The sequence below is a fragment of the Tenrec ecaudatus genome, chromosome 10 (assembly GCF_050624435.1).
Source record: "Tenrec ecaudatus isolate mTenEca1 chromosome 10, mTenEca1.hap1, whole genome shotgun sequence".
Classification (NCBI taxonomy): Eukaryota; Metazoa; Chordata; class Mammalia; order Afrosoricida; family Tenrecidae; genus Tenrec; species Tenrec ecaudatus.
The window spans coordinates 138,031,989-138,050,372 of NC_134539.1; the positions used below are offsets into that span (position 1 = coordinate 138,031,989).

Here is an 18,384-nt window from a genome sequence, read left to right on the forward strand (position 1 = left end):
TTCCGTTGGTGGTGACGCAATCATTGCATTGATCAACGGGTCGAGGGAGCACAGCCGGCTACGGCCATTCTTGTCAATAAGGCACATACTTGTACAGCGTTAAGTCGGCCAGAATCGTGTGACAGTTCAACAGTGACCCTACAAAGGCGGGGCAGGAGCTGCTGAGGCTGTTTATGCTCAACTGAACAGGGAATTTGATTCCTTGGAAATTGAGGGTCATAGTTTCATGGGGTATCCCAGTCAATTGGCCTAAAAAGTTACTCGAGCTTCTGTCCTACCTACCTCCTACTTGGCTGTGTGGGGCTGGGGTCCTAAAAGCTTGCAAGTGGTCTTCCAATGCACCTGGAGCAATGAAGGAAGGAGGCTCAGGCACAGGAGGGGAAAATGCAATCAGGGGCTAATTGCCTCAGGAAACAATTGCTTCCTTTCCCATAAGACCAAAAGAACTGGGTGTTCCCTGGCTACCGTTGCTGAACATTTTGATCAAATATTCTACAGAAAAACCCAGATCAAAAGAGAAAATGAACATGATCTTCGAGTTCTCACAGCATCCAGATGACCTGGAGCCATTGAGGTTGGATGAGTGCTTGGAATTGTTGCCTTGAGGATGCCTTTAAGCTCTAAACCAACAGCCTTCCCTGACAGAGGAAGCCCTCCCGAGCAGTCCCAGCTTCTTAAAACGGGTTGCTCGCAGTAGAGCACACCATGGAGTCAGCAACCTTGTGTTAGGTCACAGCGTGGGGGGTTTCTAGGCCTTAATTGCCAGACCACGGAGAATCCTGGTCCAGCCAAGTCGACACAAAACCTAACGATCACACCCAACAACAACATAAAATGATTTTTTTCAAGAAAAAAGGGAAATAAGTGAAGTTCATAAGAGAAAGGTAATTTCCTTAATATACAGAACTCCATTCAATCAATAAAAATATCAATAGGCCAATAATGAAGTGACCAAAGGATAGGAAAAAGCTCACACACACACACACACACACACACACACACACACAAACTCACACACGAATGCACACACACTCACACACACACATACACACACTCACACACACTCACGCACGTGCACACACACTCACACACACACACGCTCACACAAACACACGCACGCACACTCACACACACTCTCACGCACACTCACACACACACGCTCACACACACGCTCACATACTCACAAATAATTGATCAAGAAATGAACAGATTAAACTGATTGTGGTAGAAACTGTATAATATTGCTTGATGTGATTGAATTAGATAATGATATGATATCTGTATTAACTCCCAATAAAATGATTAAAAAAGAGAGAACCGATATTTCCTTAGCATATATTTTAGGGTGATTTGGAAATATATATAAAAATTTCATATACTCATATTCTTTGGCTCATAAATTCTCTTTCTAGGGCCTTTCCTAATAGTAAATAAATACCTAACTTTCCATGTCCAAGAAAGTTCACTGCTAGATTTCCTTCCGTAATAAGGGGTTAGTTAAATAAAGTATTATTTGCTTAAGTAAATTAAAGGATGAGTGGTTAAGGTCTCCGCTACAAACCAAAAGTCAGTAGTTGGACGTCTACCAGAGGTGGCAGTCTGCGTCCAAAGAGATGACAGCGTGGGACCCTTTTGGGGCAGTGCTGGTCAGTCCCAAAGGTCCTCTGAGTCAGAAGGAGCCCACTGGCGGTGAGACTTCCCATTCCGTGGATAAGATCAAACAGAATGAAGTAAATAGACACAGAAAGACTCTATGGAACATTGTCCAGTGATTGAGTCAACGCGTTTGTTGAGAGCTTATCCTGTGTCGAGAACTGTTGTAGGCATTGGGGGATCCAGCCAAGCAACAAATACGAAAACCATTATTTGCACTCCGGTGGCCTTCTGACTCCCACCAGATGCTCCCAAAGAGAAGAGGAGGCTGCCCGCTCCCATAAGGAATCCCAACCTCAGAAACCCTACATGGAGGAGCTACGAGTCGGTTTTGGGGTCTCCATTCTCTCATGGAAATTTATTCTAGTGGAACAGACAGAAAGCATATGAGTCTATGTAACGCCCACAACATCCACGTGGTAACTCCTCAAGGAGAAACGTAAAAGTTTAGGAAAGGGCCCGGCTATCAAAAGATACAGCGTCTGGGGTCTTAAAGGCTCAAAGATAAACAAGTAACCATTTAGCGCAGAAAACAAAGCCCACATGGAAGAAACACACCAGCCTGTGTGGTCACGAGCTGTCAAAGGGATCAGGTATCAAGCATCAAGGAACAAAAAATCATATCATTGAAAATGTGGGTGAGTGCAGAGTGGAGACTCAAAGCCCATTGGTAGCCAATCGGACACCCCTTAGTGAAGGGTTGTGGGGAGATGCACCAGTCAGGGTGCAGGGTAGCAACGATGAAACATACAACTTTCCTCTAGTTCTTAAATGTTCCCTCCACCCCACTATCATGACCCCAATTCTACCTTACAAATCCGGCTAGACCAGATCATGTACATTGGTACAGAGAGCAACTGGAAACACAGGGAATCCAGGACAGATGACTCCTTCAGGACCAGTGGTGAGAGTGGCAATGACTGGAGGGTGGAGGGAATGTGGGGTAGAAAGGGGGAACTGATTATAAGAATCTACGTATAGCCTCCTCCCTGGGGTATGGACAGCAGAGAAGAGGGCGGGGGGAGACATCAGACAGTGTAACATGACAAAATAATGATTTATGAATTATGAAGGGTTCATGAGTTAGGGGGGAGTGGGGAGGGAGGGGGAAAATGAGCAGCAGATATTAAGGGCTCAAGTAGAAGGCAAATGTTTTGAGAATGATGATGGCAACAAATGCACATATGTTCTTGACACAATGGATGTATGTATGGATTGTGATAAGAATTGTATGAGCCCCCAATAAAATGATTAAATTAAAAAAAAGTTTAGGAAAGGGTATGTTAACATGCATGTGGGTTAGAGTGGGGAATGCATTTTTAGAATGGTGGTTAGGAAAAGTCTCTCTAAGAAAAGGATACTTGAATAGAATCTTGAAGAAGGTAAGGAAGATCATACTGTAATATTTGAGGAAAGTGTATTATTTAGGGCCAAGGGACTAGCAGGTGCAAAGGCCCTGAGAACAGAGGTGCCTGTGTGAGGAACGGCAAAGGCCCTGGTACGGTTAGAGGAGAGCGAAAGAGGGGCTAAGTAATCAGAGAGGTGATACAGGGTTGGCTATTGATCCCACGACCGGCTGTAGGGGTGACTGTTAAGGTTTGCCTTTGACTCTAAGCCGGCTAGGAATCGAGGGTCTCCAGCAGAGTAGAGTGACATGTTGTTTGGCGCCATGGAGTCTGGAGTTGGTTCCAGCTCATAGCAACCCCTGCACAACAGACCCAGCGGCCCGCCCACCCATCACCACCCTCACCACGTTTTCACGTTGGAGTCCATTGCTGCGGCCCGGTGTCAGCTCCTCTCATTGACGGCCTTTTCCTTGTCTCTGCCTCTCCACTTGAGCGAGAATGATGTCCTTCGCCAGGGACATCGTTTGACTTATTTTGTTGTTTGTTTTTAAATAAGTTTTGTGAGATAAAATTTACCTACCATAAAATTCATCCATTTAAGAAGATGGCACTGGAGGCGAAGAAGGAGGCTCCTGCCCCTCCCCAAAGGGAAGCCAAAGCAAAGGCTTTAAAAGCCAAGCAGGCTGTGCTGAAAGGCGTCCACAGCCACACAAAAAGAAGATCCGCACGCCACCCACCGTCCGGCGGCCCAAGACCCTGAGACTAAGAAGTCTGCCCAAATACTCTCGGAAGAGCCCCCAGGAGAAATACGCTGGACCATTATGGCATCACCAAGTTCCCCTTGACCACAGAGTCCGCCATGAAAAAGATCGAAGATAACAACACACTTGTGTTCACTGTGGATGTCAAAGCCAACAAACAGCAGATCAAACAGGCTGTGAAGAAGCTCTATGACATTGACGTAGCCAAGGTCAACACCTTGATCAGGCCTGACGGGGAGAAGAAGGCATGTGTTCGACTGGCTCCTGACTCTGACGCTTTAGATGTTGCCAACAAAATTGGAATCATCTAAAGTGAGCCCAGCTGGCTAATGCTAAATATAAACTTTTTCAATATTAAAAAAATTCACCCATTTCATTGAACAGTTCAATGATTTTTATTAAGTTCAGCAAGTTGTGCAGTGAGCACCACAATCTAGTTTTAGAATATTTGCTATCCATCTCACAGGGAAGCAACAACGCCCACATGGAAGAAACACACCAGCCTGTGAGACCACGAGGTGTTGACGGGATCAGGTATCAGAAGACCACAAACAATCATATCTATGGGAAGGAGGGGAGTCAGAGTGGAGACCCAAAGCCCATCTGAAGACCCATCCTTGGACATCTCCTCACAGAGGGTCACAGGAAGGGATGAGCCAGGCAGGGTACAGTACATCATCAACAAAATACCCAACATTCCTCTAGTTCTTTAGTGCCCACCCCGCCCCACCCCTGCACTATCATGACCCCAGTTCTATTTTACAAATCTGGCTAGACTGGAGCATGTACAGTGGTACAGATAAGTGCTCTTGACACACGGAATCCAGGACAGATAAGCCCCTCAGAAACAATAATGGGAGTATCGATACCATGAGGGTCGGGGGAAGGTGGGGGGAGAAGGGGGAGAAAGGGTGACGTGATCACAGTGATGGACATATAACCACCACCAACCCACCATCCCAGGGGGACGAACAATGAAACATGATTGAAGGAAACCAGCAGATGGTATAAGATATGAAAATAATTGATAATTTATCAAGGGTTCACAAAGATGGGAGGGGGCAGGGAGGGAAAAAGGAGGAGCTGATACCAAGGGCTCAAGTAGAAAGAAAATGTTTTGAAAATGAGGACGGCAACATCTGTACAAATGTGTTTCGATACATTTGCTGTAGGGGTTGTTCTAAGAGCTGTCAGAGCCCCCAATGAAATGATTTCTAAAAGACAAAGAATATTTGCTGTAACTCCAATAAGATACTTTGTGTCCTTTGCACTGAATCTGTTTCTACCCTGAAGCTGCGTCCACCATTGATTTCACTTTCTGACTTTATGGATTTGTCATTTCTGGACATTTTTATATAAATGGAATCTGAGGATGTACGGGGAGAGTACTGCAGGTTCTCTTTGTAGCCTTGCTGGCCTTGGCGTTGTAGGGCTGCTTGGCTACAATGTTGCAAAGGGATTGGAGAGTTTACAAAGTGAATGAAGAACAGCCAACCATCGCAGGGATTGGCTGATTACTAAGCAAATTAGGGATTGGTCGGCTTGGGATCTTATAGAGAAGGCCATCCCACAGAGGCTAAGGGGGACCTCGCTGCCATCAACAAGAGAGCCTGGAGTGGAAGGTGTCCTTTGGACCCAGGGTCTCTGTGCTGAGTCTTCGTCCCAGGAGACAAATCATCGAGCTGTAACTCGGAAGATATTGAAGATGGCTGTGGTGAGTTTCCCAGCCCACTGAGCAGGAAAGCTGAGTGGCGTCAAGCAGCAGGTTTACTGATTGAGTGGAGTGCCTGTGGGCACTTGTTGAAGGGCAGAGGCGAGGTGCCCTGTGGCAGTACCCCTGAGGTGGGCCCAAGGAAAGAGCCTCTGTGGCACAGCCAAGAGCCAGCTGAGTGCTGTCTTGGCGATAAACTGCCCTCACTGACAAACTATAAGCCATCTCCTGAGCTTTCCTCTTACCTCTGATTTGACTCCAGAGAGCCCATTCCTTCCCTAATAAACAACACAGTCGTGAGGAAGGTGTGCGAGTTGTGTGTGGTCAAACCCAGGAGAGAAGTGGAAAGTGCTGTGGGGTGGGCAATTGGTGTCAGAATTACAAACAGGGCAGAAAATGACCGGATGTCTGACTTCCACCTCTTGGGAAACATTGTAGGAATCCTCGCTGTGCTGCTGGGGATTCCCCCGTCCTCCGCCGCCGGTGAACTTGGGCAGCTCCGGGCAGCACTGGAATGTGAAGGCATTTTGTGACTGGTTACTTTCCCTTTGCACACTGTTTCCAAGGTCCATCCATGTTGCAGCGTGAGTCAACAGTTTACTCCCTTTTATGGCTGAGTAATATCTCCTTATACTGGTGTGCCGATTCGTCACGTGATAGATGTGTGGCTTTTCTCCAGCTTTTGGGTCTCATGACTAGAGCTACTATAAGGATTCTTGCACAGGTTGTTGTTGTTTTTGGTGGACCTATGGTTTCGGTGACTGTGGACATGGACTGAGCACTGGACTTCCTGTTCAACCTTTAGAGGCACGGCTTCCCATTCTCTCCACCCCACTGGCTTCCTTCTCTGGCTCCATTGGATAGTCTAATATTAGGGTTCTATTTTCTGGGACTGCGGTTGCTTTTTCCATCCGACTTTTAAAAAACCGATTCCGGTACATGAAACCCAGTGGTCTCAGCCATAGAGTATACAAAAACAAGACTGATTTCTGTGACGGTGCACTTCTTCGAAATTCCTGAACAGCTCCAAAGTATGCTAACTCTGAACATCACTGGGCTTTTTGAGTAAGATCTAGTCTTTAAGAGGAAAAAAAATCTATTCCAAACCTTGGGTCCACGTATGGTTCTAGGTCTGAGGATGTAGTGAGCTATTCTACTAGTTTATGGCCTAGAGAAGAGAATTTGATAAGAAACAGTAAAACCAATTGTGAAGCTAGTTTCAGATAATGATAGGTGTAACTGTGAAAATCTGGTAGAGGGTCGTGTCAGTCACTGAGATGGAAGAGACTGAGAAAACAATGACTGTGTGTAAGAACCAAGCATCTGGTTTTGCCATGTGCCTGTTAGATATGCGTGTGGGGGCGTGCGTGTGCATACATGTGTGTTGACCTTGAGTCAATTCCAATCGTTCTGGTGGCGGTGAAGTGACTTCAAGTTGGTCCCAACTCACCGTGACCCTCTGTGCAATAGGATGAAACACGGCCCGAACCTGCACCAACCTCACAATTGTTCCTAAGTTGGAGCCATTGCTGCAGCCACTGTCAGTTCATCTCAGTGAGGGCCTTTCTCGTTTCTGCGGCCGCCCTTCTCCAGGGACTGGTCACCCCGATACCATGGCCAAAGCACAATCTCACATCTAAGAAGGGTTCTAACAGTAGTTCCCCCGAGACAGATCTGTTTGCTCTTTTGGCGGTCCATGTGGGTGTTGTTAGGTGCCGTGGTGTCAGTTGTGACCCACAGGGACCTGGTGCACAGCAACCTGGAACACTGCATGGTCCTGCACCATCTTTGCAATTCTTCCTGCACCTGAGTCCATTACTGCTGCCACAGAGTCAATCCGCTTCACTGAGGCCTTCCTCTTTCACTGCCCCTCTGTTTTACCAAGCATGATGCCTTTCTCCAGAGACTGGTCTCCGGCAGGCCATGGTATGGTCAATATTCTTTGCCAGCATCACAATTCAAATGCATCGATTTTTCTCTGGGCTTCCTTATTCAATGTGCAACTTTCACACGCATATGAGGCCATTGAAAATACCACGGCCTGGTTCAGACGCACCTGAGTCTTCACAGTAATATCGTTGCTCTCCAACACTTTGAAGAAATCTTGTGCCGCAGATTGACCCAATGCAATGCACCGTCTGATCTCCTGACTGCTGCTTCCATGAGCACGGATTGTGGAGCCCAGCAAGATGAAAGCTTTCGCAGCTTCCATTTTTTCTCTGCTCGTCGTGATGCTATTATCGGTCCCGTTGTGAGGACTTTGGCTTTCTTCATATTGAGTTGTAATCCATGTTGAAGGCTGCGATTGATCGTCACCAGCAGGTACTGCAAGGCTGCTCGCTTTCAGGGGGATATGCACACAGCAGGCTGTTAAGAAGCCTTCCTCCAACCCTAACGCCGAGTCTTCCACATGTAGTCCAGCTTCTTGAACCATGGCTCAGCACACCGATTGAGTCAGTCCTGTTCGGACTGACACACCTTTCCTGGTTTTTAGCCAGGCAACACCCCCTTGTTCTGTTTGAACAATTGCCTCTTGTCCGTGTACAGGTTCCACATGAGCACAGTGTTCTGGAATTCCCATTCTGCTCAATGCTATCCATAGTTTGTTCTGATTCACATAGACAAATGTGTCTTCATAGTCAGCAAAACAAGGCAACATTTCTTCTTCTTTCTCTGCTTTCAGCCAAATCTATCTAACATCAGCAATGAGATCTCTTCCAAGTCTTCTGAATCCAGCTTGAATTTCTGGCAGCTTCTTGTCAATGTACTGTTGTGTTAGCATTGTTGAATGATCTCTCACAAATTATTACCTGCATGTGATAGTAATCACGATATTCTACAATTTGTGCATTCTGTTGGGTCACCTTTCTTTGGAATGGGCAGATGGGGACCTCTTCCAGTTGGTGGGCCAGGTACCTGTCTTTCAAATTTCTTGGTGCAGGTGGGTGAATGCTTCCAGTACTTTCTCAGCGTTTTGAAACACTTCCATTGGTATCCCGTCAATTCCTGAAGCCTTGTTTATTGCTAATGCCTTCAATGACGTTTGAACTTTCTTCAGTAACGTCAATCATATGCTACCTCATGAAATGATTTCATACTAGGTAGTGCTTTCTGGTACGGGGACTCACTTCCCCTTCCTTCCAGCTTCTTCCGATGCTGCCTGCACTGTTCAATATTTTGTCTGTATAATCTTTTCCTGTTACAACCTGAGGTTTGAATTTTTTCCCCCCTTTAGTTCTTTCAGCTTAAGATATGAACCTGTTCTTCCCTCTTGGTTCTCTAACTCCAGGTCTTTGCACATTTCATTAAAATACTTTACTTTGTCTTCTCAAATTGACCTTTGAAATTTTTTATTTAGTTCTTTTTACTTCATCATTTCTTCCATTTGCTTTAGCTGCTCACAAGCAAATTTCAGACAAGCCACCACTTGCCTGGCAGTGTGTCCGACTGCGGTGGCTTGCATGTTGCTGTGATGCTGGAAGTTATGTCACTGGTATTTAAAATGCCAGCAGGGTCAACCCACGGGTCAAACTAAGAGCGGAATCCAAAGAGCTTGGCTGTCTACTTCTGAGGAATTAGCTTTTGAAAACCTTATGAGTGTCAATTCCAATTGGAGAGGTCAAACAACTGGAGCTCAACGGAGATGTCAGAATTGAAGCTACAAATCTGGGGCCATTGGCCTCCAGATGGTGTTGAAGTCTGTGAGCACGGATAGGCCCTCAGGGACAAAGCCTAAGCAGAGTAGCGCAGAGGACATAAGACTAAGGCCTTCTGCAATGGAGAGGAGGAAGACCCAGCAGCGGAAATAGTGGGGCCACCTTTGCGGTTGGAGGGCAGTCAGAGGAAGGGGTTGCCTGCCATGTGTGTTTTAAGGAAACCATTCACTATCGTTGAGTGGATCCCACTCACAGAGACCCCCTAGGGCAGAGCAGAACTGCCCCCTAGGACTCCCAGCGCTATGGAATCAGGCTGCTTTATGGAAGCAGGTTACTTTAGCTTTCTCCCAACAGAGGCTGATGGTTTTGAACCGCTGACTTCCAAGTTAGCGCCCAACAGTAAGCCCACTGAGTCACTAGGGATCCCCCCCGCTGTGTTTTAAGAAAGGGAGCAGTGGTGTCAGCAACCACCTTACTGCAGGAGGGGTAATGAGAGGAACCAGCACCCCAACGCAAACTTGGGGTGGAAGTCAGACATGCCTCCGATTCCCAGTCTTCTTATTTTTTTAAGGTACAAAAGAGACCTCGACTACAATGTCAAGAGAACGTTTATTAATTCTTAAAATAGACAACAAAGTCACAGACCTGCCAGCTGGATGAAAATGGTGACCAAGGGTTCCTGGAGATGCCAAGCTTCAAAGAGGGCATGGGTGGGCTAAGGAAATGCAAACACGATCAGTGGCAGATCTATGGGTCACCATTACAGGTGGAACCACAGAAGCAGGAACGAAAGACCATGATTGGGGCCTGAACATTGTTAGGTAGAAGGGCTGACAAGATTGGTCCAGGGCCATCCCATCAAATCAGCCAGGGGTAAAATGATAGGGCATGACCCACAGCTATGTGACCCCCCCAAACCTTATCATCTTCAGTATTGTGACCTCCATCAAGGTCACAGAGTGGCAAGCCCTGAAGAGAGTGACCAGAGAGGGGTGGAAGCAATCCACTCTCCAAGACATTCTGCCTAAGGGTAAGATTATCTCCGTCCGTGGTTAATGATCAGAAACCATTCTTGTGGGGACTTGGCAACTGGATTTTGGGCGTTCACTGCCATTCATCCCCTTTTGCAAACCAGGGTGCTCAGAATTTAAGCTTGAAAACAGTACCAGTCTGACACCAAAGGATCTCTGCCCCGCACTGTACTTCTCTGCTGGGCTTAGTAACTTGTTGCAATGACCACAGAACTCAAGACCACTCTCACATTTATGGGGTTTATTAGGGAAGTAATAGGCCACAATCAGGATCAACTTAGAGGTAGCAGGAACAACTCAGAAGACAGCTTGTCAGTTACAACAGCTTCCAACCCTAACCAGACAGAGGAGGCCTGGTGATGTAGTGGTTACACACTGGGCTGCTAGCCACAAGGTAAGCAGTTCAAAACCACCAGTCGCTCTACAGGAGAACGACAAGGCTTTCTACTCCCATAAAGATTGGCAGCCTCCTGTCCCTGGCTACTAGTCAGAATCTATTCCACAGTAGTGAGTTTTCCAACCAAGACCACCTCAGCTTTTGGTTGGCCAGGCCTGCAGGCAGTCTCACTTCTCTGCCTAGTTCCTGTCTCCAGGCTCCACTGGACCAAGCCTTTGTCTTGTTAAGGCAAGTGCTACAGCTTTCTTGGCTTTGCACCGTTAAGTGCTGAGTCATTATGGACTCCAGGGCTGTGAGTTTTTTCTAAGTGCCTGGAGGTACTCATCCTGGTCTATTAGCTAGCCTCCAGCACAAAGATGATGGGCTCTCGGTCTCCTGGTTCTGCTGCCTGCTTCTCTATTGCTGCTCCTCATGGTCACTTGCCGTCTTGGGTGATGTAGGTCTCGGTACGCGTCCAAACCTGCGCTCCATTCTAATCTCTTCTTGCTACTAGTCAGAGGCCCAGTCTGTCTCTGGCATGGCGCATTTTAAGGCTAGCGTGATGGCAAAACTGACCAGTCTCCTCTTTAAGGTGGCATACACCTTCATTTGCTTGGTCCTATCCCTGCAGGGTCCCAAATAGCTGATTTTCGTTATTAGCAAACTGTCCAGTCCCCTTCGTGGGTCGCAAGCGCTTTAGTTGCATAGTCCTACCCAACGAGGATGGCTACTTGAGTGCGCTCACCAGTGAAGAGATAAGCATCACGAATGGGGTGAGTGGAGAGGCAGGGTGTCTGCGCCCCGTCTAGGGAAAGGGGCACAGCGCTGTCCCAGAAACGGAGACTCCTGGCTTCTGGTGCAGGCTTTTATGGAAGCGCCGCCTCGCCTTTGGGCCAACCCTTCCCAGGCCGGGCGTCATTCTACCCACCCGCGAGTCGTCTCTGCGGTCCGCAAGCTCACGGAAGGAAGGACGGGGCGTCTGGTACACAGGCACGTGCCTGCTAGCGGCCGCCGGCCTCCACTGCCCAGCCTGTGCCCACGAGAGGCGGCCGCGCGCGGCACACGCGACCCCGAGCGCCGGGCGCGCGGCCGCTGACGTCACCAGGGCGCGACCGCCGGGCCGCGGCTCACGTCCCCGGGAAGCGCGCTCCGCCGGCGGCGCCCGAGCCGCTCCGAGGGCCCGGCCGCAGCCCCGTCCCCGCCGCCCTCGCGCCCCGAGCCCCGCCCACTGTCCAGCGCCCGCTGCCCAGCGCCCAGCGCCCGCTGCCCAGCGCCCAGCCGGCGGCGCGGGGCACGTGCCCGGCCGAGCCGGAGCCCGGCGCCGGGCTGTGACGTCACGTCCGGGCGAGCGGCGAAAGCCGGGAGGGCAGGCGAGAAGGCGAGCAGGCAGCGGGCAGGCAGGCAGCGGGCGGGCGGCACGGAGGGAGGCGACGAGCGCGCAGTGGGTGAGCCGGCGCGGGCAGCGGTGTCCCGAGGGCAGCCGAGATTCCTCCCCCGCTCCCGGCCCCCTCCCCGGAGCCCACCGCGCCTCCGGTCTCCAGCCGAGTGGACACGGCCCGGCCCGGCCATGGCCTCGTTGCTGAAGGTGGATCAGGAAGTGAAGCTCAAGGTATCGGCACCGGTTCGGGGCTCCGCGCCCCTCGCCTGGTTCGCTCAGCAGTCTGACCCACTCCCTGCACCCCATGGCGTCTTTGTCTCCCTGGGGACGCCCGCTCTGAGCTTCCGCTCGGCTCAGCCCAGGCCCCCCCCCCAACTCCCGGAGACGGCATCGGGGTACCTGAGTAACCCGACTGGTGATGGAGAGCCCGTTGGGGACCTCGAGGGACACGTGTTGGCCTAGCCGCTTTAGGCCAGTGACAGCTGGAAATCTCCCAGCGCAGCAACGTTCCCGCCCCCGGACGCCGCCGCCGCCGCCGAACCCCCCACCCCTCACCCTACCCCTACCCCTACCCTTGGCGCCAGGCCGGCCCATATCATAGGCCAGGCCTGGGTGGGGGCTGGCACATTTGTGAGCTCACATCCCCTGTCTACCTTGCCTTTTGTTCCCTAGTAAACCCAGACAGCTTGGGGAGGCAGGGGAAGTGGGAGGGAGGGACGGAGGAAAGAGAGAGAGGCAGACAAGTGGGTGCTCCCTGCAAGCCCCGCTTCCCTCTCCTAAGATGGAAAAGTGGATCCTCAAAAAAATAAAGTATTTGCAGTCCGGGGGCCTTTCCGCTTCTGATTACCATTACAAGGTGAGGGAAAGGCAGCTGGATTTGAGATTCCCAGGCGAACCCCACTCCCACCCTCCAGCCTCTGGTGCAAGGTATGAACTTTGCGGTGACTGAAATGCTCTTCGTTCATTTCAGGTTGACTCTTTCAGGGAGCGGATCACAAGTGAGGTGAGTGAAGTAGACAGGAAAGTTAAGAAGCTGCTTACTAGTTGAGAGGTTGTTAAAGTGTGTGTGTGTGTGTGTGTGTGTAGACCTCCTCACAGTGGGGTGTGTGTATAGAGAGACATTCCCACAGAGTGTGTGTGTGTGTGTGTGTGTGTGTGTGTGTAGAGACCTCCCCACAGTGGGGCGTGTGTGCAGAGACCACTCCACAGTGGGGTGTGTGTGTTTGTGTGTGTAGAGACCTCCCCACAGTGGGGTGTGTGTATAGAGAGACATTCCCTGAGTGTGTTTGTGTGTGTGTGTGTGTGTGTGTGTGTGTGTGTGTGTGTATAGAGACCTCCCCACTGGGGGGGTGTAGAGAAAGAGAGACCTTCCCACAATTGTTAATGCAGCTGTGTTGCCTCATTTTTAGGCTGAAGACTTGGTGGCAAATTTTTTCCCAAAGAAGTTGTTAGAACTTGATAGTTTTTTGAAGGTGAGAGACCCTTTTCATTCCAGTTTTACCCATTTGCGGGGTGAGGGGTAAGTGCTCTAGTCCTGTCAAAGTAAATTGGGGTGAAGTGTTGTGTTGGGTCCGTTTTGTTTCATACTGTCATTCACGGTCCCGCCTCTTGCCCTTCAGATGAACTAGTTTGTCCAGCTTGAAAAGACTAAGACATTTGGTGGGATGGCCATCTTTCTTTCAGGAACCGATCTTAAATATCCATGACCTAACTCAGATCCACTCAGACATGAATCTCCCGGTCCCTGACCCCATTCTGCTTACCAATAGCCACGATGGACTGGACGGTGTAAGTATTTTATATTTATCTTCCTATTCTTAAGCAATAGAGTCTGCTTCCTGGTCCGGACAGGAGCCAGTGGGGTTTGGCTTTGGATCTGGGAACCAGGCCTGTGGGTTTTGTGACATGGCGGCTATTGCACACTTTGGATTCTGTACGTGACGAGAATGTTCTCTGCCTCCTACCCTCTGTGTACAAGACTAAACCGAGCTTGGGCTCTATTGGCTGGTGTGATCTGCCCTGCAGCTCCAAGACCATAGTCCTTCAGGTGGAGTCTGGGAAGTTACTCTTCCCATGCCTTGATAGCGTTTTTTCTTGCCATACAACCCCTCTGTGCCGGGCAGCTTCGCTCCCGTTAGCCCTGGAGACATCCTTCCTTGTCTCACTGAGAGAACTGCACCTGAGGGAGACACGGACCGCCTTGGTCATCTTTGCATCGTTAGCACCTCCCGGGCTGCTTAACAGGTGCTAGATGTGCTCGGTGTATGGAGTCTGTGTTCCTCGGTGGAACCAGCAGATCAGTACGTAGCCCCTTAATTAACCGCACCCTGCATAAATTGGTTCTGTTTTGGCCATTTGTATATTACCGTCTCTTCTCATCCCTACTCCCCGATGGCTCGATGTCTTTTACTTTCTGAAAGATCGGTCTTCCCAATTCGAATATAGGTGACTCTGTGGCAAGAACCTTTTCTGAAGGCGTTACTTGTGCTTGGTGAATGGTGCATACATTGCTCAGACAGCCGGCGGGGCTGAGGGTGGGATTCGGCAGGCTGGAAGGCAGGCCAGGCTGACTCGTGCCTCTTTGGTGTCTGTAGCCCACGTACAAGAAGCGAAGATTGGATGAGTGTGAGGAGGCCTTCCAAGGTAAGGGCCGCGCCCCACACAGCACTGCCCACCTGCGTCTGAGAAGCAGCGTGGACCTGAAAGTGTCCTAGCCAAGAAACAGGGTCCGAGTCTTATTTCCCAAAATCAGCTCTCCACACGTGGTCATTCTTTCGGCGTGAGGCTAATGGTCCAGTCGAGGTGGGGTGGGCTTTGGGCCTGACCAGGGAGGAAGATGCAGGTAGCATCCACACATCCGGATCTTCCTGGAAGTCCCCGCCGTGTCACTTTTCCCCCTTCCCGGAAATGAACACAGGAGGCTTTATTTTCAGTTCCTTATCATGAAGGTGTTGGGCCTGTTTTACATACTCACCTAGAACACATCTCCTCTCTGTTTGATTCTAACAATGTGGATGTCACAGTGCGGAGGCAGGGTCATGAACAAAGATAACCGTCCTAGCGTCTCATGGGTGTGGGGACCGAGAGGGAGAAGTAAAGGGTGCCCTGCCCTCCACACCCCAGTCATCTGACCTCCTGATGTCCTGCCAGGAACCAAGGTGTTTGTGATGCCCAATGGAATGCTGAAGAGTAACCAGCAGCTGGTGGACATCATAGAGAAAGTGAAACCTGAGATCCGGCTGCTGATTGAGAAATGCAACACGGTGAGGCTGAAGCCGGCAGCCTGGGGGCATGGGGAAGGGTCAGGCTTTGACAGGCTGGGTGTCCCATCTCCTGCCCTGCTGGCATTAGACCCCTGCAGCCTGAAGCATATGTGAGGGGGCTTAAAAAGTTCATGGAAAAATGGGATTCGAAGCCCCCTCTTACTTCAAGGATTCCGCATGCAAGGCAAACATTTCTTATGCACGTGTCTTGGTCCCTGCACCATCCAGGTCAAAATGTGGGTCCAGCTCCTGATTCCCCGGATAGAAGATGGGAACAACTTTGGGGTATCCATTCAGGTAATGTGCTGGCCTGGCGTAAGTGGGAAGGGACGTTTGGGAGGTGCTCCCCTCTCCTTGTTTGCCCTGTGGCTGCCGTGGGGTGACGTGGGAATGTTTGCGTGTGTGTGTGTGTTCAGGAAGAGACGGTCGCAGAACTAAGGACCGTGGAGAGTGAAGCTGCCTCTTATCTGGACCAGATTTCTAGGTAGGTCTGCTTGGGCTTGGCCCTGGCCCAGGACCTGGGGGCCAGGAGGTGGTGGGCGCCGCCCGGGGTCTCCTGCAGCTTCCTCTTCTCTCCTCTTCCAGATATTATATTACAAGAGCCAAACTGGTTTCCAAAATAGCTAAATATCCCCATGTGGTAAGTATGGGTTTGCGGCCTGATGGGTGAAAGCAGTAACACAGTGGGGACTGCTTGGGAAAGAGCTGGGGAAACCGCCTTCTCTCCTGCCTCCGCCCTCAGGAGGACTATCGCCGCACGGTGACAGAGATTGATGAGAAAGAATATATCAGTCTGCGGCTCATCATATCAGAGCTACGGAATCAATACGTGAGTAACCCAGGCCCCTGCCCACAGTTCCCGGGGTCAGCTCCTTGTCACCCTTGGGAGGTTGCCCCACGAGGGAGGGTGGTCTCACCGAGGGCCTCCCTCCTTTCTGCCCACGTGGGAGGAAGGGGTGCTGCAGTGTAGTGCTTCAGAGAAGGGTATTAAGGTAAGAGACAGTCTGCCTGTCATGTGTGACCTTGAGCAAGGTCTTTAACATCTGAAACTTCACTGTCTTCATCTCTCAAAATGAGACTTGTATCTATCTCACAAAGGTGGTGGTGTGTTATAAAACATCAGATGATCGCATGGTAAAGGCTTTTGCTTGACTCTCGATACATGTTAAACACTAGCTCTTACTGGACAGGTGGAGTCTGGGAGATTAGATGAAGGCCCTGGAACCAGTTTTGGGGTTGGGGGTGGGTGTCTCGGAAAGGTGGGGCAGTTACCCTGAAGGCACTTTCAAGGGCTTGAGGTTGGGGTCATACCTGTGGGGTTATACCTCTTTGTGAGGCAGCCGTATGACCCCCCTCCCTCCTCCTCTCCCAGGTCACTCTACACGATATGATCCTGAAAAATATCGAGAAGATCAAACGGCCCCGGAGCAGCAATGCAGAGACTCTGTACTGAGGCCAGGGCCAGGGCCAGGGGACTCTGTGAGTCTGGCCCAAGACCGACATTGCCTTGGTTTGCTAGGTGACTACCGTGACGGGGAAACTGGCTGGAAGCCCTATCGCACTGCTCTGTTTGTGGTTCGTCTAATGAAACTCTCCTCTAGTTCTGTCATGTGTTCTTACCTCTTTGTTCAGGCCTCAGGAACTCTTCTCTCTCTTCCCCCTGATCCCCACCCCGAGCTGCCCTGTGTCCTGCAGAACTCCAGCTTGGATGTGTAGGGATCGGCTTCCCCTCTGGGCTCAAGCGTCCATGTGCTCCCCTCTCACCCCTCTCTCCCGTGTCTCAGGCTGCGTGTTTGCTTCTCTTTGCGGATAGTTGCTTAGAAGCTGGGAGAACTGGAAGGAGGAGAGTATGTGGTGATTTCTTAGGAGCTGGTTTGGGGGTGGCGGGGGCTGTGGCTAGCTTATCTTTCTTTTCCTACCATAGTCAGCATCTCTTGCCTCTTTGGGACCTTGGTCAATGTCGTCCCCGCCCGCCACCCCCCACCTCCGTCTGTCACCACCTCCCGGTCCCAGATGAGGTCTTAGGGCTTCCCATCTGCACACAGCCACCTCGACCCTGTCCCAAGGGAACACCTTTGCCCTTCAGCCAAGTCCCCAGCTTCTTCATTTGTTTTTTGAATGCTGTTTTCACACATACGTGTGTGCAGGTGTACACACATTGAGACATGCTGCCTTCCCATGCCATTAGCTGATACCACCTGCCGTCACCCCCACACCTTTTGGAAGGAGGAGGTGATAGTTTCTGAGGGTACCATCTACCCAGACAAAAACCCTGGACACCCCCCCCCCCCCCCCCGCTTCTCTCCCGATGCTGTAGCCTCTTGGTGCCCAGGATGGGTTGGAGACCCGAGAGAGAAGCAGAGGGCTTAGAGAGGTCCCCTGCTTCTGGCTCAGGTCCTGTTTGTGTGACTGCAGAGGCTGCCTGCTGGCTTCTGCCTCCTTCTTGCCTCTTCCTGGGCCATCTGTCAGCTGGGGCGGGGGTGGAGCAAGGGGGTGTGCAGCGGTGAGGTCCCAGTGCTGCTGCTCCTGCTGGGCTTCCCCTTGGGAAATACTTCCCTTATTTATAGTATTGTGCTTCCAGGGAAAGCAGTGTGTGTGTGTGTGCGTGCGTGTGGACGTGGATCCACGTGCCTGCATGCACTGGTGTGTATGTGCCTCTGCTGGGTGAGTCCGACTGTAGAAGAGTTGCTTCCTATCTCTGGACTCCTCGCCCTCCCACCCCTGGAGAGACCATTTATTGTTACAGCTTCTGTGTCGCTCGCCACCCCCCAGCCCTACCAGTGAGTTGATGGTCCAGTCAGCCGACCAGTGACCCTGCGGCTGCTCCGGGCTTTGATTCCTCCCGTCTCTGTCTTCCAGCCCCTAATTCCATTTCTCCCTGGGATGCACCCCTTTGACGCGCCACATGCCCATAGAGGAGTCAGGGTGCTGTCTTCCCTTGAGTCGTGCTCAGTAACAAACCACCGCATTCTCCCGCCTCTCCCGCGCTCCAGGTTCCTTCCAGCTTAATGCCGAGCCCGTGTCCCCCTCTACCTGCTCTCAGTTTCCCTGTTTGTTTGCGGGGTTGGTTTGCAGCCCTTCCTCCTCGCCCCACCCCCCACTCTTGGATCTAATGTAAAATTCTTTTACCGTGTCAAGAAATGATTAAAATGCAGGTACTTTGACTTCTTCCTAAAGTCACTGATGCGATGCTCTGGTAGCTGGGGTCA

General features: G+C 50.8%; 1 protein-coding gene and 1 pseudogene across 1 annotated transcript; both read left to right on the forward strand.

Annotated features, from left to right (window-relative positions):
• Positions 1–3,603: 3,603 nt before the first annotated feature.
• On the forward strand, positions 3,604–4,109 carry LOC142459908 (large ribosomal subunit protein uL23 pseudogene; annotated as a pseudogene).
• Positions 4,110–11,868: 7,759 nt separating this feature from the next.
• On the forward strand, positions 11,869–18,339 carry PSME3 (proteasome activator subunit 3). Its single transcript, XM_075561907.1, has 11 exons — positions 11,869–12,143; positions 12,883–12,915; positions 13,322–13,384; positions 13,596–13,700; positions 14,507–14,555; positions 15,063–15,175; positions 15,404–15,472; positions 15,592–15,659; positions 15,761–15,815; positions 15,918–16,004; positions 16,548–18,339. Exons 1-11 carry the CDS (start codon positions 12,102–12,104, stop codon positions 16,626–16,628), a joined length of 765 nt encoding a protein of 254 aa, XP_075418022.1. The 5' UTR covers positions 11,869–12,101; the 3' UTR covers positions 16,629–18,339.
• Positions 18,340–18,384: the final 45 nt, after the last annotated feature.

Coding starts and splice junctions, on each gene's coding strand:
- PSME3 (XM_075561907.1), top strand. CDS start 12,102: ATGGCCTCGTTGCTGAAGGTGGATCAGGAAGTGAAGCTCAAG. Junction 12,144..12,882: donor ATCAGGAAGTGAAGCTCAAG/GTATCGGCACCG, acceptor CGTTCATTTCAG/GTTGACTCTTTCAGGGAGCG. Junction 13,385..13,595: donor AACTTGATAGTTTTTTGAAG/GTGAGAGACCCT, acceptor TCTTTCTTTCAG/GAACCGATCTTAAATATCCA.